Source organism: Typopeltis vanoorti, chromosome 10 (assembly GCF_054136105.1).
Source record: "Typopeltis vanoorti isolate ZY-2024b chromosome 10, IOZ_Tvanoo_1.0, whole genome shotgun sequence".
NCBI classification, from domain to species: Eukaryota; Metazoa; Arthropoda; class Arachnida; order Uropygi; family Thelyphonidae; genus Typopeltis; species Typopeltis vanoorti.
The window spans coordinates 130,056,034-130,083,813 of record NC_143558.1 but is presented as its reverse complement, the minus strand read 5'-3'; the positions used below and the strand labels follow the sequence as shown (position 1 = coordinate 130,083,813).

The window sequence follows — 27,780 nt, the reverse complement described above, 5'->3', positions numbered from 1 at the left end:
AAACAAGACTTCAAGAACGCAGTCATCCTTCCTCATATCAAGAATGTAACAGATAAAGTTAATTTGGAGAAGTCAGGCTATAAATTAAAGATGCCAAGAAATTATATTCTTGGTTGAATCCTTTATCCAAGTGTAAGCAAGCAGAGTTTGAATATATCACGACTGGTTTTGATCGTATTTCGAGAGTAATTAGCCAAATTACTATACAGGTAACTCTCCTGCCACTTGAAAAAATATCAAGATCTCTTCATCCTCCGAAACCTCCACATCACCCAATGAAAAAACGAGGGGTTTATAATATTCACTGTTCCTGCGGCATCTGCTACGTAGGCCAGACAGGGAGATCGAGGGAAATCCGCATGAGTGAACATCAAAAGAAGAGAGAACATAAATCTGGCTTAGCATATCACACAGCTTCTACCAGTCATGATGTACTCTGGGATAGAACAAACATGTCCTATATTGATAAGAACTGTTTCACAAGAAAATTCAGAGGCAGCAAATATGATTAAAATTCCTACGCAATGCAGCAAAAACCAAGGTTTGATTATAAATCAAGTTTGGTCATCGTTTATTAAAAACTTACTCACTTCAGATTTTGGACAGAGTGAACGTGAACCACAGAACGCGACAACAAATAGCACTGTCTCCAACTAACATGCGTTAACGATTGTACAGATCTGTTATTCGATTTTTTTTTAACAAATTTTTTGATGTTCATAATACCGACAAATGAACTTGCTTTCGTAATTTCTTATACTTTGTGCTGTAAACTGTTAGCTCTCTTTATCCCTGAAGATGTTAGTCTTACGACTAACGAAATTTGTCGGGTTATTTTTAGTACTTGTTTAGTATTTTAAAAACAGTTCTCTAATAAACATGCGGTCACGAAACTGGAATATTTCTATTGAACTTCTTAACCACAGAAACCTACGCATGAATATATTTGGTCTGGCTTCTGAGACTCACTTTCAAAACACTGTTACAATCTCTCTCTCTCTCTCTATTTTCATATTCCATCCAAAAATTTGTTACTCTTGATAGCTAATTCATCTCTCACACAATGCATCTCACAGAGTTCCCCTCCCATTAAATTTTATGGACAATGAGAAGGATTTATGATACTACTCATTATTATATTTATTGCCAACTAATTTAGCCTCCTGTTCCAGCAATACGGATATTGTTTTTCTCAAATACTCCTCTTACTATTTTCCCTGCACTGCTGACATCCTTCTTTGACAGAAGGCATTAAGCTGCTTCTGTCTCTTTCACAGTTTCAAAGAGTTGAAGAAAAATAAATGAGACAGAGAGAGAGACAAAATGGTGCATTTTCTGAAGCAAATGAACTAGGGATAAAAACAGGTGGAAGCAGATGGTGGAAAAAGTTACAGTCGACAACAGCTTAAATAGTCAATGGTAAAAACATGAAAAAGGCTTGTTTCTTGTTTTTGACTTCTTTAAGTTTATTTTAAATGTGTTGATAATTTGCCAGCAACTATTTTGAGCTTTACTTCAGGCAGAAAACAAAAAAGACAAATTCCAATAAAAGTCAGTTGCAAAATGTTTTATACTTCTCTTGGACTGGCACACTTCTTGGAGAAGTTAGGCTCAGAAAAAGTGCAAAAATTTAATGTGGAATAAAAACAAATTTCATACATAGAAGATATACTTTTCAAAGATATGTTCAGTGCAAATTCTACAGTCCAACTACTCAATGAAGTAATCTTCCTAGATGACCTCAATGTCCAAAACTCCACTTTACAATCCCAATGAAGAAGCCAGAAGAGATGCTTTATTATTTGCTTTGTCAACAATCATCTAATGAAAAATGCCCACATACCTATCAGAATCAGATGAGAACTTTGTATGCTCAAACAATATAATACGATCCATATAAATGATGAACAACAGTGGAAAAAATGTACACCCTTGTCTCATACCTGATTTAACATAAACTCCATCTTCCTGCATTTCTTCAACTGAAATGTAGACTAAGTATTGGTTTATATAATGTCCCATTAATATCATATAACTGTAGTGTTATCAACAAAACTTAAACACAGATCCTTGTTATATTCCCATAATTTCTCAACGATTTGCCTAAAAGTTGAATTTTATCCTTACGATCCTGATTTGCCCTAAATTCAGTCTGTTGTTCTCCAAGGATTCCCTCCGACAATTTACTTAGCCATTTCTCATGTATAGTTATGAATCTAATACAAAATTACATAACAGACATTGAAATTAATTACATGATGATATCATTTATATGCATAAATCTTACCAGGAACACTCAGTAGGGAAATTCCTCTAATTCTTGCATTCCGTTTTATTTCTCTTTTCATGAATGGGTACTATGAGCTCTATTCCAATTATCCAGAATTCAACCTTCTGACCAGGTTCTCTGCAACCACTGTAACACTTTTATACTCCATATTTGAGCATTTCTGGTCAAACATCGTCAACTCCAGCTGCCTTTCCACATTTCAGGTTTTTGATATCTTTTTTTTTCTAATTCAAGTATGGATATGTATTCCTGACTGCATTCCTGTTGAGTCTTCTATCACTGTGCTGCCACTGCTTGTTTCATTTAGCAATCTTTCAAAGTAATTACTTCATACATATCAGAGTATCTTAATCTTCAGTTTTCATGCCACCTTTATCATCTGATTTCTTTTAGAGTACTCTTTCCTCCATTGCTAAGCTTTTAAATAGCCTCCAGAATATTTTGCCACCTTTCTGATATTTACTTTCCATGTTCTTACCAAAGCCTTCCTATAACTTTTGTTTAGTTAATTTTACACAGTGCTTTGCTTTCTTACATTTTTCTCTGTATTCTCTAAGATCAAATGCTGACTTTACTTGCCAGGAACTTTTCCAATATGCTTTTTTTCTTTTCCTTTACTGCATCTAACTTCCAAGTCATTATGTTCAGTATCTAAATCATGTGAAGTAAGACTGATGGTCCTGTATCCCCCCCCCCCCACCACCACACACACAGAATGACTGGTTTGTCCAAAATATAGAAGAGTACAATCACCGGAAACTCGGTAAATGCTTTTAATGATAAAAATTGACTATCTATCCATGGACGAATGCCCAATATGAGTTTACCGAGTTAAATTTCTTTAATATATTCTTGAAATCAATTCAAAAACACAGGAGAATGCAAGGAATGAACTCTTTGTACTATTTCTTGGAGCTGGTGTATAGGAATCACAGATCTGTTGTATGTGTTTTGGAGAAACCATTTTTTTAGCCAAATATTCTGTATGTTATGAATTTCTAACTGGAGGTGGTCAGATTAAGAACAAACAACATGGTCAAGGTTTAGTAGATTCTTTATAATGCCTATCTTTTGAGAAGATGATAGCTGAACTATGTAGTACGTAATGGCTAATGAAGGATGATTTATGATATACAGAAGTAGTAAGTTCATGAGGAGAATGGGGAAGCAAAATGTCCAAATAGGCCAGTTTATCCTCTTTTCAAGGAACAAAGAGAGTATCTGTGGAAAAAAGAATACCAGAGCATCAGTCTTACATTGCTCATAATAAACCTGAAAAGTTTGGCTTAGCACAGCATGGCATAGAGAGATAACATAGCAGCTTTTGGTCAAGAACCTGATCACTTCCTTGTTGTTGCTTTAAATGTGAATGTTTATTTAAGGAGTGCTGAAGCCTTTAATACATTACCCAACTTAAACTGGAATGATTATATGTATAAATAAAACACCAGAAAATTGATACAGTAACCTGCTATGTTTACCCAGGACAAAAGATTACAGTAGAGGGTGACTATAAAGAAGAAATTATACATAGAATTCAACTAGGTTAAATAACCTTTGGAAAACACCATGAAGTACTCAAAGGTAACATCCCAATATGCCTTAAGAGAAAAATATTCAACAGTTGTATACTTCTGGTCATGACATATGGAAGTGAAACGTAGACTTTGACTAAAAAACTGACCATCAAGCTGAGGATTACCCAGAGGAAAATGCAAAGATCATTACTCAGTATTACCATTCTAGAGAAAAAGTGTGGGCCTTGGATCAGAGCTCAGACTAGGGTGAGAGACATTATAACAGCCATTAAAAGACCTAAATAGCAATGGGTGGGTCATACTGCAAGAAGTAACACTCAAAAATCGATAAAGTTGATATCAGAATGGTAACCTAGAGATGGAAAGAGTTACAGGAAGATCAAAGAGATTGTGGGAAGATGAGATTAAAGAGACACCAGAAACTCAGTGATGATATAGAATGACTCAAGATAGGAATTAATAAAGGACTTTGGGCAGGCAGGCGAGCAAGAGGGGGGCTTCTTCCAGCAGTGAACAGAAAGTTGCTGATGATTATGATGATATATCTTTATCAAAAATAAGAAAATCTCATTCTATTCAGTCGTTACTTTTTTTTATTACTATAATCATATCTCAGTGTAGTCTCATCACATGTACACACAGCTAATAATGTTTTTGTCCGTAGAATCTGCAAATCAAGCAACAAACATAATAAAGCAACAGAGATGCAGATCTTTTTTGTTCTCTACATAGGTGAAAATTACTTATTTGACTACAACTGGTTAATTTCCACTTACTTCTCTTTGTAAACAAAGTTCTTTCGTAAACTGTAAAGCCTCTTCACCCCAAGGTTCACCTTCTAATACACCTCCTACTCCAGCCCTTGTAGCTCTAGGACAGCTAATTCCTAAATGATAGGCATAAAAGCAAATGTACACACTTATAACTATGTGATATGCAAGTGCATACATCAGTTTCATACCATAACTATATTATTATGAAAGAAGTATGAAAACAAAAACAGCAACTATATAAGCAGGCAAATATTAAAAACAGTATATATATATATATATATATATATATCATGAAAAAATATGAATTTAATAAACATGACCATCATACTATTTGGCTATTCTTTAAAAACATTTTTATGATTATGTGTTTATATTTTGATATAGAAAAATATAAATAAAAAAAACACAAATGATTTGCAAACCTTTTCTGATTCTCTTTTCCAAATTTCAAATCCTGGAAGCTATAAGACTAATAGCACAAACAAATATACATGCCTATGAAAACAACTTTACCTGTTATAATACAGAATATCTAAAGCAGATAAATAAAAATGTCTTATCATAGGATGTGCAAGAGAATTCCAGTATCTCATGCATTATGTAAACTTTGTCAAGAATTTGTTAGTATATGCAGTAGTTTACCATACTGTATCAAACTCTTAAGTTGAAACAAATAGTTCTGTTACAAGAAGAAGAAATACCATAGTAAGAAACTATGGAAAATGCTAAATTTTCTGGTAATTTGTCTTATTAAAAGATGAGTAATTTTCTTATTTTGGTACCATGTTCAGAGTTATCATTAACTTTTTTTTATGCTAATGTGTGAATGATGAGTTTCATTCACATCCTGATCACTGTGATTCTGAAGAAAAAATACACATCCCTTCCCAAACTTGCAATGCTCCAATACTTTATTTCATCAGCAAGCACGAAGAAGTTACATAAATAGTAAGCAGATAACTAAATTTACATTATTAGCAACTTTCTAGTAACTCAATTTTATTCAAAGTCAATTTCATTTGTCTGTCTCCATCGTAATATTTCTGTCCTTGAAGACATTACTAACTGCATCAATCCCTCTGGATTCTGTTCCTCTGAATAATCTTTTTTCTACCATCAAACTGGCATCTGCACATACATCTGCTTTGACTTGCCAGAGAGCACCCAACCCAGAATTGCCCAAATTTGACCTTCTTTGGTTGAAAATATCCCTTTCCTACACAGTCAAATTCATTTGCTGTCTCTATCGCTTCCCTAATTTCACAAACCACACTGAGCTCTTCAATTTCCTCTCCTTAAAAGTTGATTTTCTCCAGTTCCACTTTCCCAACAGCAAAATTACCCACCTAAGAGATTTTAATGTCCACAAGACCAACATTTCCTCCAGTTGTACAGATCTTGCAGGCAGAGATGCTAAAACATTTGCCATCACTAATGCCCTTACAACTTGTTGACATGCCAACCAGAATACCAGATAACATGAACCACTCCCCAAACACCCTAGATATGCAGTGAGTGTAGCAGGTCCCCATAGGTAATTCTGACCACAACCTAGACACAAACTCATCTCCTTCCCCATTCAACAACACTTACATAGCCACTCCAATACAAGAGTAGTTTGACATTATAACAGTGCCAAGTGGGACAGCATTCATGACTTTATGCCTCATTCTCTGGTTGGAGCAGTGGTCCAACCAGAAGCAGTAGTAGTTGGACTACTGCCCCTGGCCTTCCAATCCAAACATATGCACTGAACGTATCACCAAAGTAATCCTCATTGGCATAGAAACATACATTTCCAACACTATTCTGAAACTGCCGTTCCCTAACTAAACCCTGGTTATCCAAAATATGTGCCAAAGCTGTAAAAATGAAAAATCAAACACAACTGGCTCAAATCAAGAACTTCATCATCCTTTAGTGCTTATACTCAAGCCCAAAATAGATGTAAGGAAATTATCAATGCTTCCAAAAACAGTTTGAAAGAGCAAAAAGCAGGCAACTGGCAGCTGAGCCTTTTGGTCTCTCGCCAAAGCAATTAGTCGTAACTTCTGCTCAACACTATTTCCATCCCTATCATGCCCAGATGGCCTCTACTGCATCATCACCCACAGAAAAAGCCATCTCCTGGCTTCACACTTTGCTTCCAATGCATACACAACTGTGTGCATCTACAATTTTCCTCCAAATCAGTCTGTTACTTGTCAAGATTCCAACATTATCAGATCTTATATTTCTATCGTCTAAGGCACTTTGTACCGTATCAATCCACCTATATCTTGGTCTTCCTCTGGGTCGTTTTCCTGCCAACCTGGCAGAGAACACTTGTTTTGCTAATCTTTCCTCTCCCATTCTATTTAAGTGACCATACCATCTGAGATTAGCTCTGCTAACGCATTCCTGGATGCTGACAATGTCAAGTTCTTTCCTAATATCCTCATTTTTAATATGATATTGCCATTGATGCCATCTGTTCACGCCTCTAATCTTTCTCAGGACTCTCATATCTGCAGTCTCTAGTCTTTGGTCAAGTGTTTTACTTCTGACCCAGCTCTCAGATCCATAAGTTAAAATTGGTTTGAACACAGTCTTATATACAGCTAATTTAGTGTTCCGACTAATTTCTTTCTTATTCCATATGAATTTATTCAATTGACTTCCCACGATACCAGCTTTGCTGATTCTGTTGTCTATTTCTATATTTAGTTTACCATCTTCAGTAAAAATTGTGCCTAAGTAGCTGAAATGTTTTACTTGTTCCACAGGTTCTCCATTCACAACACAGTTGACATTTTCAATGATTCTGCCTATTTTCATTGTCTTTGTCTTTATATTGCTGACCTTCATACCATATCTATTACAACAGCTATTCAATTTAGTCAGAGAATCTTGCAGACTTGTAGCGGATTTATTTAGAAGTATAACATCATCCGCATAAAGCAAAGAGCTGACATTAACATCTCCAATTTTGATATCAGGTTTAATACCACATTCCTTCATAATGTGATCCATATAGATAATGAATAACAGAGGGGATAATGTACATCCTTGTCTCACACCAGATTTAACATTAAACCATCTTCCTGTACTTCCTTCAATTCTAACTGCTGACTCACAACTCAAATAAAGACTAAGTATTGCTTGATATAATGCCCCATTGACAGCATATAACTGCAGCGTATTGAATAGCTTCTTTCTTGGCACCTTGTCATATGCCTTTTCCAAATCGACAAAACTTAAATACAGATCTTTATTATATTCCCATGCTTTCTCGACTATTTGTCGTAAAGTGAAGATCTGATCCTGACAGCCTCTATTTGGCCTGAATCCAGCTTGTTCTTCACCAGGCTTTTCTTCCACAATTCTTCTCAACCGTTTCTCAAGTATACTTGCATAGATCTTGCCAGGAACACTCAGTAGGGAAATACCTCTGTAATTCTCACATTCTGTTTTATTTCCCTTTTTATATATGGGTACTATGAGAGCTCTACTCCAATCGTCGGGAATTCGTCACTCTGTCCAGGCTTTCTGAACTATGCAGTGCAGCCACTGTAAGACTCTTATACCACCATACTTCAGCATTTCTGGTCGAATATCATCTACTCCTGCTGCCTTTCCACATTTCAAGCCTTCGATGGCTTTTTCTACTTCAAGTATGGATATGTATTCCTCACTGCATGCCTGGTCAGTGTTTTTTATCACTGTGCTGTCATCACTGCTTGTTTCATTTAGCAGTTTTTCAAAGTAATTACTCCATACTTCAAGGATATCTTTTTCTCCTGTTTTCATTTCACCTTTATCATCTCTAATTCCTTTTACAGCACTCTTTCCTCCATTCCTAAGCCCAATATACAATGTCCCTTATATCCTTTTGCCAGAAAGAGATCAGAAAAATATTATCCAAATTAGACAAAAAAAGTCTCCTGACCATGCTGGCATTTCTCCAATTTCTCTTTCTTGAAAATTTCTGCACTTCCTATCCTATATCGCCTGTACATACTCTCTTACTCCACTGGTATCTATCCCACAGGCTGGAAATTGGCCTATATTCAACCCATTGCCAAGGATTACAAATCACTGCCATTAAACTACTGCCCTGTCTCACTCACCTTAGTCCTATATAAAGTAATGGAGAGAACCATTAATTCCCAACTCCTACACTACTTAGAAGGCACTCATCTAATAAATGACCACCAGTATGGATTCCATCACTGCAGATCAACAAGATATCTGTTCATATATCACCCATCTCTGGACAAATGCCATGGAGAAGTTTCATGAATCTCAAGTGGTTGCACCTGATATCTCCAGAGCTTTTGACAGGGTCTGATGCAAAGGCTTACTAAACAAACTTCCATCATTTGGTCAGACTTAGGACACACTATGTATGATGGTGGTGAATGGTTCCTTATCCTCTCAGTATTCAACTAATGATAGGATTCCACAAGATTCTGTTCTCTCACCAATCTTCTTCCTGCTATATATCAATGACCTATTTCAGTTGACCTCCAACACAATACACAGTTTTGCAGATAACAGCCCATTCTGATAAACCTTACTCTACACAACTCACCTCAACCTATAGAACATCAACCACCACTGCCTTCAATTCTGATCTCCAAGCTGTCCTACAACAGAGTTCAGATAACCTCGTCAATTTCAATACTAGCCAAACCCAGTTCTGTCTTATTTCTCACAAAAAAAAATCATTTTCTACCAGTATCGTTTTTTTAAAAAATCCAAATTTCCAGACAAGATGAGATTTCTCTTCTTGGAATTACCCTGACATCAAGCCTCTCCTGGCACTAATTAATGAATCACATCTCCCTACCAACAGAAACTGCTGTATGCAAAACCATATGTTGACAGTGCAACATATGGTTTTGCTTGACACCACCCCATTGTGAACATGCTAAAACTAAGAAATATATAGTGAATGTGTTTCAGATATTATGGAATTCGGTTGAAAGGAATTAGCATTTCAACTCAACTGTTGAAATGCTAATTTGTCTTTGGTTCGCGCAACGTTTTGTTAATACTGCACCAATCATATGCACTTCTTCATAGCTGCTCTATGTATCTCAAGTCTTGTATATTACTGGTTAAAATATTGCAAATAATTTGCTTGAAATAATGGGAAAGAAGATGAAGCTATTTGGGTAGATGCACACAAGGAAACTGTTCTCGATGCCTAAAGTAGTGATAGCGAATAAGAGCGTCTTGGTAAGTCACACCACTTGCAGTTTTTTCTGAAAACTTTAGTTTCCAAAAATTCCCGCATGTATCTCGCACCACGATTTTTCAGCTTTAATTTTGGGAAAAAAGTGCAAGTTATATTTGAGTAACTATGGTAATTTTTTTAGCTTTCAAATTCCTAAGTATGGATCAGGTTAAAGATTGGATTTATAAAAATCACAAAACAGAGCAATATAGCAAACACCAGTATCTGTAAGCAGCAAGAAAATGTTGATATTGCATCTGGATCAAATGAAATTGATAAGAGCATGTCGTCTGACATCTCTAGAGAACGATCTAGGAAGAAGATGAAAAATCTTTGCAAGTATGATATGAATTACTTGAAATGTGGATTTCCATGGACGGTAAATGAAGAGGAATCTATTCCAAATTTTGTTCTATTAAAAATAAATCATATTTTTTTGTTTACATGAACATATAAATTCAAATAAAATAGACATTTACAATGAAATATACTTTATTTATTTATCATTTGATAAGGGGGGGGGGGGTTACTTGTTAATAATGAAAACTTAAGAAGGGGTATACGGATATCTGAAGTTTGAGAAACACTGAAGCAGGATATTAAAGGATGAAGGTTTCCTAACCTAAATAAAAGGGAAAATAAGGTTTGATAAAAATAAAATAATTATTTTTAGTATAAACCAAATTAGTATAAACCAAAATTCTCTAATGAGAAACTAGACAAAATTAAGCAACATGATAATTCAGGTCATGGAAGTATTTGCACTTTAGAAGAATTACCAAACATTAGTATAAACCAAAATTCTCTAATGAGAAACTAGACAAAATTAAGCAACATGATAATTCAGGTCATGGAAGTATTTGCACTTCAGAAGAATTAATGTCAGAACATCATAAATATGAATATGAAGATTCAAAAGAGATTAATGAAACTACATTCTCATTTAAATACTGTAAATAAAGATAATTAAGCTTCTGATACTGTTAGTGAAGACTTTGCAATAAATCTATTGAGAACAGGCAAAGGCAATATAATTTAAGGCCTCTAGAAAACATATTCTTAAGAGGTTTAATTCATAAAATTAAAAGATTAAAAAAATATATACACTAAGTTATTGCAAAATCTCACATAAATGTCTCAACATGTTTTGTTTGGTGAAAATTTGTTTATATGAATTATATCTCTTAAGTAAAATATTATTCAATGTGGTAATTACATACTCTGTATTATTCAAACTGTCTTGTGATGCAAGAATTATAATAATGGTAGATGTGTGTGATGTGGAGTTCTTGTGATGAATCACAGGAATGAGCATGTGCATAGGTTGTAAAATTTTTGTATAAGAGCTGTTGTTTTTTTAAGAGAGAGAGTCATTGTTGTAGATAAGAAAAAGGAAAGATGGCAGGAAAGAGAGAGTAGGCGTCTAGGTGTCATCAAGACAGAAGTCAAAGGGAAGCTCGTCACAGTTGGCAGGAAAAATTGTGGGAAGGTCGTTGTTGTAGATAAGAAAAAGGAGAGGCAGAAAGAAAGAGTAGTTACCATAGTCAGATGGTGGGGAAAGTAAAAAGATTGCTGTCAAAAAGACACGAGGTGGCAGCAAAGTAAAGAAGTTAGTAGGAAAGTAATAAATTTAGTTTAATCCTTTATCCAAGTGTAAGCAAACAAAGTTTGCACCTGAAAATATCTTCAGGACTGAGGTAAGGTGGTACATCCCTTGGCAATTTGTAGCATCTGCCTCCCACTGAAGAGACCTCAATAAAGGTTGAAACCAGTATGGGTAGTGGCCCTTCCCTTAATACATAGCAGTATACATGTCCGCAAGGAGATGTGCTTTGCATTATGGGAGATACTGAGACAAGGAGTGATGAGAGCTTGGTCCACCTTTGGTACGAGTTGCCAAGGGATGTACCACCTTACCTCAGTCCTGAAGATATTTTCAGGTGCAAAATTTGTTTGCTTACACTTGGATAAAGGATTAAACTAAATTTATTATAGTCTAACCAAGTGCAAAATAAACTTCCAACAACTTAGCGGGAAGTATAAGAGCTCTTGTTGGCAAGACGAAGAAGAGAATCGGGGGGGTAAAAGAATATCAGAGAACTTTCTTGAATCACTTTCAAAGGATAAGGAGCTGTACAGCAAATGTATGCTGAAGTGATATACGTATCTGTAAAGCAATATGGAATCCGTCGTGAAAATTCACAATGAGATGACTATCTTCTGGTGGTCTCCACTCAGCACTCTGGTGCTTCGTTTCAGGCTCATACTCAAAACACCACGTTTCTTCACCAGTAATGATTCTCGTAAGGACTCAAAAAGAAGTTTGAGTCCTTACAAGCGGTTTTAACAAGGTCCTTGCAGTGTTCAATTCGATAATTTTTTGGTTGTCGGTCAACTTGTGGGGAACAAATCACAAATTCAATTTACGAAGGCCCAAACTTTCGGTCAAAATGTTGTGCACAGTTGATTTTGGAATCCCCAATTCGTCTTCAATTAATCTCACAGATGATTTCGGGTTTTCTTTGATGAAATTACACACTTTTTGGATGTTAACTTCGCTCGGTCCAGTTTTTGGATGGCCTGTCGTCCTCGAATGTCTCACGACCACTTTGAAATCATTTAAACCACTCATAAACTTGAGTACGGGATAAGCATTCATCAGTGTATGCTTTTTGAAGCATTTGATGCATTTGGTAAAACTTTTACCAAGTTTAACACAAAAGTCAGTTTGAAACTCATTTTTCGACCATCCATCAAAACACAGTATCACTCTTGGCACTATAACTCGGCTTCTAATGAAACAAATGTCATAAACAGTTGACACAACACCAATGAAGGTTGCCGCTTTCGACAACAAAAAAGATACAACAGGCGGAGCCACTAGTTTATATTTTCAGAAAGTTTGGTTTCTTTTTGGACAGAGGGTGTAAAGTACTATCCTATTCATTTTTTCTTTCATTGATTTCATTATATTCTCTACATCATCAATGCTCCTGGTGTCTGATGCTTGTTTCATCATTCCTCACCATTTTTTTCTGTACATTGCAAACTTTTTCTACACTACTGCTTCATATCATCTACCAACTGTCACCTTGACCATCCTCTTCTGTTTATACTAGCCATTGTACTAGGCATCAAGGTTTTGATCTTTCTACTGTTATCTATTCTACAGATATGTCCATGTCCAAAATGTTTCAGATCCTATATTCAGATTGCAAAGTAAATGTGACAATATAAGTAAGTAAAAAGTAAGACCACAACAAGTGTTTGATGCCAAGGTGGCAAAAAAAGTCCCAAAGGAAGACCAAGATCTTGGTCGACTGATGCAGTTGCAAGCACCCTACAAGAAAGAAATATAAGATATGACAATACTTGAGTGCTGACAAGTGATAGAATAAATTAGAGGAAAACTGGTGACAAGAGATTAGCAATAATGTAAATGTGACGGTGTAGTACTGTCATAGCATTCTATTTAGTCTTTGAGGGTATATATATATCAGTAACTGATATGTATCAATCACTTTAAAAGGGTGGCATGCATTTTAGGCTGGATTCAAAAAGATCGAGTATAAATTTAATTTTGCTCCTGGACTATTTTTGAAAGTGAGGATTTTTATTTTGTACCTTGGCATCAAACTGACCTCATATGAAAAATATTTATTTATACTGTGTTGCTGTTGTTCCTTCGAAATTGAAAGCTACAATATTGCTGAAATATCTGACTCTCAATCTGCCTACAATATTACTGTTTGGGGGAATGGGGGGGGGGGGTTCTGAGAGCAGTAAACGAATTATATGAATAATGGTAAAAATTTCCCATTTCCATAAACATTTTGATTAACTATTTTAGAACAATGGTACTTAGTTCTCCAAAATTATAGTTTATAAAATTAGAAATCATAATTTATACCTTACAAAATGTGCTATCTACAAAAAAGTTTTCATGTGATCATCTCACCTGCTAAAAGGAATGTAATAAGGCAATTTTCTCGAGGCACATATAACCTTATGCGAGAGCCACTGGCAACAAATTCAACAACTCCTTCCATACGGCCTGCACGTTGCAAGAAAGGAAGAAACTGTTTTGCTTTTGGCAAATCCTGCAAGATATATAGCCTAATATTAAAAAATGTCTATGAAACAGATTTTTAATAAATTTACCTTCACATATAACTAACTAAGAAATAAAAGCTAAAAAAGGCAAGATACCTGAAGATAAAAGTGAGGAAATAAAAGAATGACAAAGCACCTGTATTGAGTGGTATAACAGCATCTATTCAACATGGAGGGAAAAGAGCTTTGCAAACAACTCAAATATCTGTAATACGATTCTAGCTACATTCAACATTCTACCACAATGAAAAGAATGCCTAATAATACCAATACCCAAGAAAGGCAATCCAAACAACCCAGAAAATTACAGAAGAATCACATTACTTCCTACCACACTGAAAATCTATAACAGGATGCTTCTAAACCAAACTGAATCATATGCAACACCTGACTCAAAAATCAACACATCCAGTGTCTTTGAATGCTGCTAGAAGGACCAAATGATAAAAACCTTCCCTTGATCTTAAACTTCATAGATTTCTCAAAAGCTTTTGATTCAATCAATATATGTTCAAAATTCTCAGTTATTGTAGCATGCCTTTGAAAACAATCAAAGCTATAGCAGAACTGTATCAGAACTATTATTCAAGGGTAATGGAGAGATTACAGAGCTTTCCTATTTCCACTGGAGTTCTTCAGGGAGACTTTTTGGCGCCATATCTTATCATTATTACCCTTGATTATGTATTTGGACTCATAGGAAATTAGTCCAAATACCTATTTCTGATTGTTTTAAATTTAACTGAAAAATAAATAAATAAATAAAATTTTAATATACAAATATAAAACAAAGAGAAGCTGAACCAAGTCAGCACATGAGAGCCGTATAAATTTCCATGCACTGTCAACATCTTTTTTGCACAACTCATCTACGCAACGTATTAATGCTAATTTACTACAGAGCTTTCCATGATCACTCACCTTATACTTCTAAATAACTCTCAAAGATTCAGCAGGAAGAAATCCACATAAGCAGTCTGTTTTGTAGATGTTGTATTGATTGACTAACATTCAGACTGTCCCAAACCACATAGACAGTTTATATAAAAATGCAGCATGAATTGGGCTGGCAGTCAATAACAGTAAAAACTAAGTCCTAAAGAACAGAGTAGAAGGAAATATTAGGTTAAATGACACATTCTTGAATAATGTAAATGATTTTCAGTACCTTGGTTCCTATGTCGATACTATGACATAGGGAAAATAGAAAGCTCTTAAATTCCATCAAAGTCTAATGAATATCTGGAAATCCAATCTCATCACCACAAATACCAAAATTGTCTGTACAGAGCCACCAGTCAAACCATATTAACATATGGTGTCCAGACATGCATCATCATCAGCGAGCAGTTAATATAATCAATGGCTTTGGGACAACATGCCTTCAAACAACACTAGGATATGCATGGCAAGATCACATTCCTCATGCTGTCATTCTTGAAGAAAGCCAGCAAAGACCCCTAACAGAGAAACAATTCAAAAAAGTCAACTGAGATGTCTGGGACACCGACTTAGTCATCCACCTTCACCTACAATCTGTTCTTGCTCTCTACAAGCTGGACACAGAGGAAATAAACAGTTTCGGCAATACATAAGCAAACTCCTTTTTGAATATGAGGTTCATGAACCATTTGACATTTACCATTTGGCACAAAACAAAGCAACCGGGTTCACTTTCATCTATAAGTTTTTGTTACATGAATATTTCTCTATATAATTCCCTATATATTTTTGAATAAATGATGATAACTAAGAAAACATCTAGAAACCAGATATCCAGAAAGACATAAAACTAGGCAACAGCAATAGGTTCCACAGCTGATCAAGCAGCATGATGACAATCTAGTGACTTTATCACAGAATTAATCATCCACTGTGTTTTTTCACCTCTTCATATCATAACATTTTATACATTTTAGTTTTTGTGTGCAAGAGAGAATATGTATTGACAACAGATTTTACAATTTAAAAGAATGTGCGACATTAATATTAAAATTTTAACTTACTTCAACAAGTCATTAATAGAGCATTGTCAAATTTAAAGAATTCATGACTCTGGAATTCAAGAATATTCCAATATAATAAAAGTGACATAAAAATGAAGATAAGGATATTCCAGCTGTCACATATAATAGCTACTTAATGATGGGAATTTTCTATACGTTATATAAAATGTAATGGCTTTTAATCTATTTAAGCACAGAACAGTACTACTGCACATGTGTTAAGCTTTTTGTACCAACTGCCTGTGACTTGTGAGGCTGCAGACAGCAAAACTTGCATCTGTTGTTTTATTTCTTTTTGCACATTATTATTAAACTAATATTATACTATTTTGTATAACACTGAAAATGAATTAGTTAAATGTAAATAAGAAATATTTGGCATGGGATATCCAAATGCTTGGATTACACAAAACTGATAAGGATAATAGTTAATAAAGTGATGTAGAGATCCTGCAGAATGATATATGCCAGAAGAGGAGAGAGAACAACTCCTAGAAATTGTGCAAGAGTGTAGGTAACAAGGGCATAAGACCTAGTTTTTTTTTAAGAGTGGTAAATGAAGGGAATAGGCAGCCATGAATCCTTTGTCAAATTTTAAGCATTCATGATTTTGGAATTTAAGAAGGTTCCCATACAATAAAAATGAAGATAAGGATATTCCAGATGTCTAAGTAATTGAAAAATTGTTAAATGAGATAAGAAGGGTGAAACAGCATTTAATCTGAAAACAGGGACATAAAATATCAAAGAAAAACCAATCAGAAATATATATATATATATATATATATATATTAATAAAAACAGGAAGGTGTCCCCTCAGAGCAAGATTAAAGAGGTCTTTTAATATTCAATATCTCCAGGCTATGTCATAAGCTTTTTCCATGACAAAGAAAAAAAAAGACTGAAAACTTTTGTCAAAATGGTAAAATGAAGTAATAGATTTTGAATACTATGCACAGATTTGAAGAATAAAATACAGCAAATTTACTATTAGTAAATAGAATCATTAATGCTGATCAGTGTTCATTTCAGGATTGATTATTTTCGCACATGTGAAATTTGTTTCAATTTTTGGGAAGGGACACAATAAATAAATTGTGAGGCAAAAAAAAAAGGTAAAATATCTCAGGCCAGTGAAGGAAATTCCAAGTAATGCAGTACATATTAAGACAGGTGACACAGAGGTCACTCACCAATCCACTAAGCACTAAAATAGCCATAAAGGGATTAACAGCAGAGGGGGATAATGGCATGATAAAAGGTAGAATGCCGATGAAGTTTTGATCTACGAAAAATGCTACGGTGGTCTGGATATTTCATCCACCTCAACCGGTAGGGAGGTTAAACAGAAATCCAGCAGCTACTCATTCATTTAGTCTTCCATACCCAATCTCCACAAACATCAATATATACCTGAGACTCCATGGAAAGCCCTAGGAGGTGAAAAAAGCAATAGACTTGTGAATCGTTAGAGCAGTCTGCTGATATATGCTGTTGTTCAAATTTCTAACCAGTACAAATAAAAGGACTCTTTAATGATTCACAAAAAGTTGTCAACTTTTTCCCCATCTTAGAACCCATGGAAACACATCTACAAGCAGGTTATAGCCCATGGGACTATACCATTTTAAAAATTGCAACTTGCAGCTGACTCATTGAAGAAGGCCGATTTCTTTCTGTTGCTGATCCCCTAATGGTTGAATAAATCATTATTTAAATGGATCTCATCTGTACCAGTCTTCTTGGTTTCAACAATACAAGTACGTCCATACCATTTTTCTGTAATTCTGCTAGCTCTACTTCTTTTCATTAATTAATTCTATTATTAATGGTACTTGTCTTCCATTCTGTTAAGGTCGTTCCAGTAGCTATTGTGTCTTATTATTCACTCTTGTGCTCCAAAAAGAGGAGTCTAGTATAACTATGCAATGCCCAGCCAGTATAATATGTGATTATGTTGTAGTTGTAATTTTGATTCTTCTGCGACCTACAGACAAAACATGGTACTTTTCCCCCCCAAGTCACTTTAGATCTTAAATAAACAGGGTATTACTCCACAAAACAAAATGAAAATCATCTGAAACCTAAAGACATTCACAAACATTTATGGCTAAAGTGGGACTCAAACTTGAAACTTGTGGAGAGTGGCAAAGCTGTCCACTGAGATAAACTAGGCTGGCAACTATGCTTATTATTAGATACTTATCTGGTTTTGATAATTTGCTTATACCTCCATCATTCTACAATATCTTACTCTAAGATTACACCTCCAGCTTTTCATGAAGCATTATATTTCTACTTTTCCCCTTAACTTCTTATCCACACATGACACAGATGTGCTATATGCATGGAGTTTATTTATATATAATCAGCATGGAATACCCTTCTGCATTTAGCAGAGCCTCAGCATTTCAGATGCAAGAATGTCACAATATTGCTTTCAGTTGGAAAGCAGAGTTGGATTCCTGTTCTAGTATGTGAGGAATATTTATAGCAACTTTTCAAATGAAGGTAAGTCAGTTAATGTCATATGAAGATGTCAGTTTTTCTCCCTAAAAACAGATATTAGCTAGGTTCAAGTAATGTTAATAGTCCAAAAGGACACAGATTCACTGATTGTCATTATCAACTATTGCTTGCCATTCTCTCTCTTTACATTATTGCCCTTTTATATATATACAGGGTGTTCGGGATAAATTTGACATATTTATAATTAATTATATTTTTCCGTAAGTTACATGTATTAACACACACTTCTCTTCATTTAAAAGTTTGGACCCTTCTTCATTCATATACAAGATGTCAGAAAGGATGGATAGCTGGAACCCACCTGAATCATGGAAGAGAATAACTTGTATCATGATGATTCGTGCCCGCCATCAAAATAAGGATATTACGACTGCTGCCCAATGCTCCCTGAATACAGTAAAAACAATCAGGCATGAACTAGAGACTTGCAATGGTGACTACGAGGATGTAGCAAGAAGAAAGATCCCTAGCAGACGATCTGATTGCGTTCGTACAGCAGAATTCCTCGCAAATCTGCAGGAACAGGTGTTGAAGAACCCTGGCATTGGAATTCGGGCTTTGTTCGTGGAGTTGCTAACTGTAGTCAAGCCCTGGATAACAAGGGTAGCCAATGGTAGGCCGTATGTATGGCAGCAGGATTCGGCCCCTTGCCACACCTCTGGGAAAAGTCAAAAATGGTTGTCTGAAAATTTCTACGACTTCACCAGTCCAAATGTTTGGCCTCCAAACTCCCCAGACCTTAACCCCATGGATTATTTTGTATGGGGCGCAGTTGAAAAAGACACCAATCGCACTTCCAGTAATACAAAAGCCCAGTTAATGGATAAAATTAAAACAGTTTTTGCGGCCCTTCCCAGGGAGACTATAGCATCAGCTTGTTCGAGGTTCCGAAGCAGAATTGAAGCTGTGATCGATGCTAATGGTGGTTATTTTGAGTAAATCTTGTTGATAGTATTGTAATTAACTCTGCCTGTAATGTTTTTTTGTCAATTCATTAAATTTAATAGATACAAAGAAGATTTTCTTTTTCCTTACGAAACTGTCAAATTTATCCCGAACACCCTGTATATATATATATATATATATATATATATATATATACAGGGTGTTCGGGATAAATTTGACATATTTATAATTAATTATATTTTTCCGTAAGTTACATGTATTAACACACACTTCTCTTCATTTAAAAGTTTGGACCCTTCTTCATTCATATACAAGATGTCAGAAAGGATGGATAGCTGGAACCCACCTGAATCATGGAAGAGAATAACTTGTATCATGATGATTCGTGCCCGCCATCAAAATAAGGATATTACGACTGCTGCCCAATGCTCCCTGAATACAGTAAAAACAATCAGGCATGAACTAGAGACTTGCAATGGTGACTACGAGGATGTAGCAAGAAGAAAGATCCCTAGCAGACGATCTGATTGCGTTCGTACAGCAGAATTCCTCGCAAATCTGCAGGAACCCTGGCATTGGAATTCGGGCTTTGTTCGTGGAGTTGCTAACTGTAGTCAAGCCCTGGATAACAAGGGTAGCCAATGGTAGGCCGTATGTATGGCAGCAGGATTCGGCCCCTTGCCACACCTCTGGGAAAAGTCAAAAATGGTTGTCTGAAAATTTCTACGACTTCACCAGTCCAAATGTTTGGCCTCCAAACTCCCCAGACCTTAACCCCATGGATTATTTTGTATGGGGCGCAGTTGAAAAAGACACCAATCGCACTTCCAGTAATACAAAAGCCCAGTTAATGGATAAAATTAAAACAGTTTTTGCGGCCCTTCCCAGGGAGACTGTAGCATCAGCTTGTTCGAGGTTCCGAAGCAGAATTGAAGCTGTGATCGATGCTAATGGTGGTTATTTTGAGTAAATCTTGTTGATAGTATTGTAATTAACTCTGCCTGTAATGTTTTTTTGTCAATTCATTAAATTTAATAGATACAAAGAAGATTTTCTTTTTCCTTACGAAACTGTCAAATTTATCCCGAACACCCTGTATATATCCAGTTTTCTATCAGTACTATTTTTAAAGTTGGCTATCCTAACTGGTGCAATGTATCATCACTTTCTACGTGCCAACTTGGCATCTGGAAAGCAAGGATAAAATTAGACATTCAGTTCTAATAGTAGCCAATTTGATGCACATCAAATCATATGAGATTCAGGATTGTGCTGATGGACAGTCAGAGCATGTGACAAGTTTTCCAGTATTTCGTGTTAAGTACGGCGTTACACTGAGACAAATATACTACACAAGAACATACAAACATCACATATGACCTTGTGTAGTATTTGCTCCAGTGCAAAACTATATAAAACAGCTAAGCAAGCTGAATTTAGCTAATTTTCATTCTTGCAAATTTTGGTTCTTTTGTTACTCATAACTCAAAGGTTGTTACTACAAATCTTTTGTATGCAACCTCAAAAGAAAACTTACCCCAGATAAATCAACAACTCTGTGAATGGGCATCTCTTTTTTACTATGAAGTCCCTTTCCTGTTTTTTGTGCTTTTACTTCAGAAGCAAGAAGTTCATCATAATGTGCTGACCTCTGATCATCATCTTGTCGATACCTTACTACCGTTGCTAAACCTTTGCTAACTAAAGCCTCGGCAACATTGCTGTATAAAAAATAGGAAATGCAATTTATTCAGAAGTGCAATGTTCATAATTCAAATGTAAAATTATAACAATGATTTCATTTAAAATATTATCTAGATCAGTGACGTCATGAATATCAAAAGTGTCATTTGATATAACTGAATATGCCACCAATTTACATACAACGCTACATTCTTTTAAAGTATGCGATTAACATAAATTTTTATCAGTAAAATACAAACAAAAAAGGGGTGGATGGCTTTATCCTAATTGTAGTATAAACCAGTCAGTGTCTCCCATTGCATCTTCCTTTACTTATTCAAGCTAAGCAACTTAATATTTATGAATTGAATTTTTGATTCTATAGGAAAGCTTATTATGTCCCTCTATGAGTGACTGCTGGAAGATTAATTTTGCATTGAAGTAACTTAACCGTATCCATATTAGATTAGTTAACTCACCTTCAGATGACAGCATTTCATGAAGATTCCTTATGTTCTAAAAATAATTATAAACTCTAATCTTTCTAACAAAAGAGCATCACTTCTCTGTACCTAAGTGTATGTGCACGTGCAAACACACACGTCTTTAGTGTTGTCTCCATGTTTGTACACATACATATAGTGATTGCAATTTATCTAGCTCACTTAATCAGAAAATCAGGTCACAGGTCCTTGAATAGATGAGCATGTCAAAGTTGCTCCTGGAACAGCACATTGTATATTTGGTAAACTAAGTATTTGGTTGCATTTTTCTTCTTTTTTTTTTTTTGCCACAATAAAGAAACTGCAGCAAAATAAGGAAATCAACTGATACACAGTGATCGATTATAAGGTTGCAATGGAAGACCTCCCTTTGCAACTTGACAGATGACATGTAGTGAGCAACCAGAAATTTGACCTGTCTGAAAGGACAGAAAAAGGAATTGGATGATAGTCTGCTGACCAACTAATCACCCTTCCCACACACCTTCCACCCCCCCCCCTCTCTTTTCTTTGAAATGAGTCAAATGTAAACTCATTTCCATTTTGCTAGTTGAATAAAAAAGATTGCAAAGAACAATACAGGATATATATCAGGAACAGATAACTTGTTGATAAGTGTTCAGGATTCTTATGAGTTCTTTCTGACCAAAGACTAGAGGTGGCATAGAACTATTGTTCATAATGTGGTAGGTAATTTGCTGTGGTTATCTGTGCAAGAGTTCAAGAAAAATAATGATGCTAGAACATCGTCCTTATCTTTGAGTAATACTGTAATCATACCATGAGGATGAGATTGAAAGGCAGAATTTTCACTCAGTTGCCCTAGCTAGGTCTCAAAAAGTTGAGAACCATAAACAAGAGGCAAATCTGCTACATTTAGCCCTTTCAAATAAGATTTGATCCCTCCAGCTCCGAATTGCAAGCTAACTGTGAAACTGGAGTTTTGATCTTCAGTCACTTGTGATATTTTCTTTTCTTCTTAGAATGCCATGTGCACTTGCAAAAAAACAAAGGCTGAGAGAGAGAGAAAGAGAGGGGGGGGTGGAATTTCTTGAGTAAAATAAGGAATAAAGGCTTTCAATCCCCAGTGCACCAGAAAAAGAATTATCATAATCATCATAACATTAATTACAGGTATAGACCATTTTGGTCTGTTCCGGTCTCATTATCCATCCAATATCCTTTTTTGTGGTCTATTGGCTTATATTTTAGTATTTGTTTAGGATATCGGGTGTTGGCCATTTGGTTTACATGTTCAATCCATTTTTGTTTATAATTGTTTAGTTTTTCTTCTATTGATTTTGTTTTTAGTTCTTTTAAAATATCTTTTTTTTTTTTTTTTTTTTTTAATCTAATAACGTGTATTTTGCAGTTCTCATAAATCTCATTTCACTTGTTTTTATCTGAGCAGGTATTCACATCAAGAGAATGGAAACAGCAATCAGACCATGGAAAAAAATACACAGAAGTCACAGAGAACATCCCATTTTGCATGTCTGTAATGCCAAATGACATAAGATTGAAAATGGCTGCATGAAATATGTTTAGTAAGTCAACTTTCAGGTTATGGTCTGAGTCACCTAAAAAAAGACATACCTAAAAGCAGAGCCGATTGATTCTCACCCATTCATTAACAGGATGGTGAGAATTATACAATCAATGAACAAAATATTAGAAGATGGGAGGTGATAGGAAGTTGACACAGGCATCCCCAGTGCACAGTGTAACATGCACTGAGGAATGCCAGTGTAATGTGAAAAATGAATGCAGACAATAAATAGGCAGACATTAGGACTTCCCAACAGTGTATCACAATCAATGAACATGGGAAATGTAGCAATCTTAGAGGCTTTGTGTGGATGTATTATTAGCACAAGATAGATGGGTCATTCTATCACCCAAGTGGCAAAAATCATAAGGTTCTTGAGGGCAACCATATCATGGATCTACAGCAAGTATGCCATTAACGGATTAATAAGTCCCCAGCAAGCAAGTGGTGGCTGACTACATGCCATTTATACTGGGATCGACAGTGTCCAGGCTTGTACAGACCAACTGCAGGGTAACAGAAGCACAAATCACATCCAGTTTCAATGCTGGAGATTCAAGCAGCATCAGCAAGCAAACTGCATACCATGGGGTATGGGAGCCAATGTCCCAATTGTGTACCACTGTTGACAGCTCGCCATCGGGAATTGCGTCTCACCTGGTGGCGGGACCAATGAAACTGAACCTCTGCAGAGTGGACCAAAGTCATGTGATCTGATGAATCCTATTATCGGACCAAAGTCATGTGATCTGATGAATCCTATTATCAGTTGTACTAAGATGACAGGAGGATGTGGTGTTGACAGCATGAGGCCAAGGCCCTGCTGTGCTAGGTTGGCTCTGTTTAAGGAAATGGTGGTGTTTTTGTGATGGTTTTGAGAGCCTCCTATGTGACACATTAGATCCCTTAATGTGTCTGGAGAAGTTCTTGAATGCTGCGAGCTACCAGAATGTGATGGCTGATCATCACCTGCACACTTTCATGGCCTTCACTCATCCTGCAGCCAATGGTCTGTTTCAGCAGGACAATGCACAGTCCCACTGGGCCCCAACCGCTCAGGCATGGTTCAAGGAACACACACAGCCGAGTTTGGGACCATCCAGTGACCCCAAAGGCCCCTGGATTTAAATCTGATCAAATATCTCTGGGATGCTGTAGAGTGAGACATTAGATCCATGTATCCGGGACTGACATCTAAGGTGCAGTTGTGGATAATGCTGCAACTACCCTCCAACATCTGATGAAGTCAGTGCTGAGAGTATACAAGCTATTATTATTCGCACTACAGGACTGACATGCTATTAGGTAGGTATCCCCAATGCTTTATCCATTGAGTGTATTGTATTTTGATATAGGTGACACTGCATAGCAGATCTGCATTTGGAGAGCTCTGAACACTAAGTTGTTTAAATATATATATTAGTTAAAATTGTAGTAAAACTAGATTGTGGCATTAATTAGATTTAATTTAAAAATTTTATTTAGATATAGTTAATTATTTTATTTAGATAAAGTCTTTCTGCATGGCAAGTTACTTACTGCACTGATACAGAACAGAACAATAGTGTCCAAGGTATCATTAGACAATGGTCTGAGGAATTCAATCAGAGGGACTTCATTCAGTGCAATGTCTCTGAGATGTATGCATTACCTAGAGTGAATGAATTTGGTTTGAAAGTGATAGTGATGGGAGAGTGTGCTGAAAATACTATGAAAATTGTTGACATGGGTCACGTCTCGAAATTGAAGCAGTGGACAGAACAGAGAATATGGTGAAAATGTGTGCGATAGTGTAATGGAAGAGAGTACTGAAAAAGATTAAAAGTAATAATCGAAACAATAGTATTATGACGGATGTAAATATTTTGTTGGTTCATTATGAAGCCTTCTGATTCGTTACTATTAAGTTTAGTCATGTACTGTCTAGCAGCCAGCATGAAGAACTTTCACAGTTGTACTCTCAAATAGATAATAATCTGAATCCTGATAATGTATTTGGCATGGCCTTGAAGGCTGTAACTGCACCAAATGTAAGGGAGAAAAGGACAGAAAAATGAGCCCTTGTTCTGCAGATGAAACATGGCAGGAGGCCACTTTGTTCTGTGACAAACTCATAGTGGTTCACCATGCAATGAACTTTCCATCACCTAAAGGTTTAAACTGGCTATATGTTGCAGACCATAAGTAGTTTAGTGGCCCTAAATGCCAGTCTGGTTGACTGAATAGTGTCTACTATCCAACGAACAAGCTAAAAGTGTTCATCTCACTATGGAATTGAACATCTGTGAACGTTATCAGGTACAGATGAATTTCATTGACTGTTATGAGCCCATTATCCTACTTATTGGATGCCAGAAAGAACGTGAATAAATTCCATGTAAGCTAGAGGCAGATATGATCCAACTGAGATCTACATGGGATGTCATGGCTATATCAATCAATGTTTTCTTCAAATTTTGGCCATGGCTCTCTAAGGTTTGGTAGTTTCCAAACTTTTTTTTTTCTCCAAGACAATATTTCTGGATTTGTGTCTTTAGTTGACATGAGAAAGCAGAATGTCCAATTTTATTTTATTTTTTTAAACCTTTTGGGCATAATTTTCTTTTCGATATGATATTTACTTTTTTATCCTGGACCTTTTTCTGTCATATATGATGTCTACTCTTGTGTTTATAACCAGTCTGAAGATCTCATTATCAAGAATAACGAAATAAGACATTTCTTATGGTTCCTTAACAAGAATAAGAAAGCAAAGGCTAGCAAAACAGATATTTGATGGAAGGGAAAAGTACCAGGGGAAGATCAAGATCGAAGTGAACTGATTAAGTAAAATGTACCTCACAAGACCGAAGTATAGGATCCTGACAGATAAAATTAATTTGGAGAAAAATTGTTCATAGGAAGTTTGTACTAAACATGCACTTTGATGTAGTAGACCCTATGAAGGTATATATACATGTATAGAAATTTGATGATAATGAAGACATCAAAACTTATAGAATCAAAATTAAGGAAAATTGTTGACATGAAGATAGTAATAATACAAATTTTTCATGTAGTACAATCATAGTATCCTGTACATACCCCATCAGGATGCATATAAGGAATTTAATGACTGAATCAAAATTGAATGTTTTGAGTTAAATAACTAGAATTAAAATTATCTTTATGTTTCAAACTTTACATGAAGAAACCCAGAAGCACACACAACAAAGAAGCTGTAACACTATATTACACAATGTCTATTATTAATTAGTTCACCTACCTACATAGCATTACCTCTTGTGATGAAAAAAATTAAATTAAAAATTAATTACATTAAACAAATTCAAAAATCAATTCTTTGACATCATTTTCATTAATCCATAATTAGTTCTGTTTCTCATCATCATCATCATCAATTTCCTGCCATGTACCCTCAAGGGGTGTACAGGATATGACAGTACTACATGAAAAAATTACATCATTACTAACTTCCTATCTACAATTTTCCTCCAAATCAGTCTGTTACTTGTCAAGACTCCAACATTATCAGATCTTATATTTCTATCGTCTAAGGCACTTTGTACCGTATCAATCCACCTATATCTTGGTCTTCCTCTGGGTCGTTTTCCTGCCAACCTGGCAGAGAACACTTGTTTTGCTAATCTTTCCTCTCCCATTCTATTTAAGTGACCATACCATCTGAGATTAGCTCTGCTAACGCATTCCTGGATGCTGACAATGTCAAGTTCTTTCCTAATATCCTCATTTTTAATATGATATTGCCATTGATGCCATCTGTTCATGCCTCTAATCTTTCTCAGGACTCTCATATCTGCGGTCTCTAGTCTTTGGTCAAGTGTTTTACTTCTGACCCAGCTCTCAGATCCATAAGTTAAAATTGGTTTGAACACAGTCTTGTATACAGCTAATTTAGTGTTCCGACTAATTTCTTTCTTATTCCATATGAATTTATTCAATTGACTTCCCACGATACCAGCTTTGCTGATTCTGTTGTCTATTTCTATATTTAGTTTACCATCTTCAGTAAAAATCGTGCCTAAGTAGCTGAAATGTTTTACTTGTTCCACAGGTTCTCCATTCACAACACAGTTGACATTTTCAATGATTCTGCCTATTTTCATTGTCTTTGCCTATTTTCATTGTCTTTGTCTTTTTATTGCTGACCTTCATACCATATCTATTACAACAGCTATTCAATTTAGTCAGAGAATCTTGCAGACTTGTAGCGGATTTATTTAGAAGTATAACATCATCCGCATAAAGCAAAGAGCTGACATTAACATCTCCAATTTTGATATCTTAGTTCTGTTTCTTTACATTATAATAATTCACACCTTAGAGTCCTGTTATAGGCAAGACTTTAAGTATCTGTACATAATCATTGAAAAACTTGTGTTCTCTTGATATTTCCTTACATTTTTAAAATGTAAAAATAAGTCGTCAATAACCGATTCGGCAGTCATATTAGTTCATAGAGTTGGAGAGAATAGTGTTACTATAGTTTGGTAACTAAGCAATTTGTGGGTACTGAGTTGTTGTCAGTGATAAATGTGTGTTTTAGATGGCTGCCAGTTCTGTCTAGATTTTTTTTTTTTTTTTTTAATATTATGAAAGTTTTACATGCTTCTTTAAATTTTCTTTTGAACTGTCCTGTTTGAATATA

The 27,780-nt window shown here is 35.5% G+C and overlaps 1 protein-coding gene across 1 annotated transcript in view; it reads right to left on the bottom strand.

The window, feature by feature from the left end:
- The window catches only part of Tudor-SN (Staphylococcal nuclease domain-containing protein 1), a 271,338-nt gene that overhangs the window by 110,321 nt on the left and 133,237 nt on the right, over positions 1–27,780 (bottom strand). Inside the window, exons 10-12 of the mRNA XM_090399685.1 lie at positions 20,914–21,097; positions 13,781–13,922; positions 4,605–4,714 (exon numbers count right to left, since the gene is read on the bottom strand). Coding sequence (XP_090255811.1) covers positions 4,605–4,714; positions 13,781–13,922; positions 20,914–21,097 — 436 coding nt within the window. The remainder of the gene's footprint in view (positions 1–4,604; positions 4,715–13,780; positions 13,923–20,913; positions 21,098–27,780) is intronic.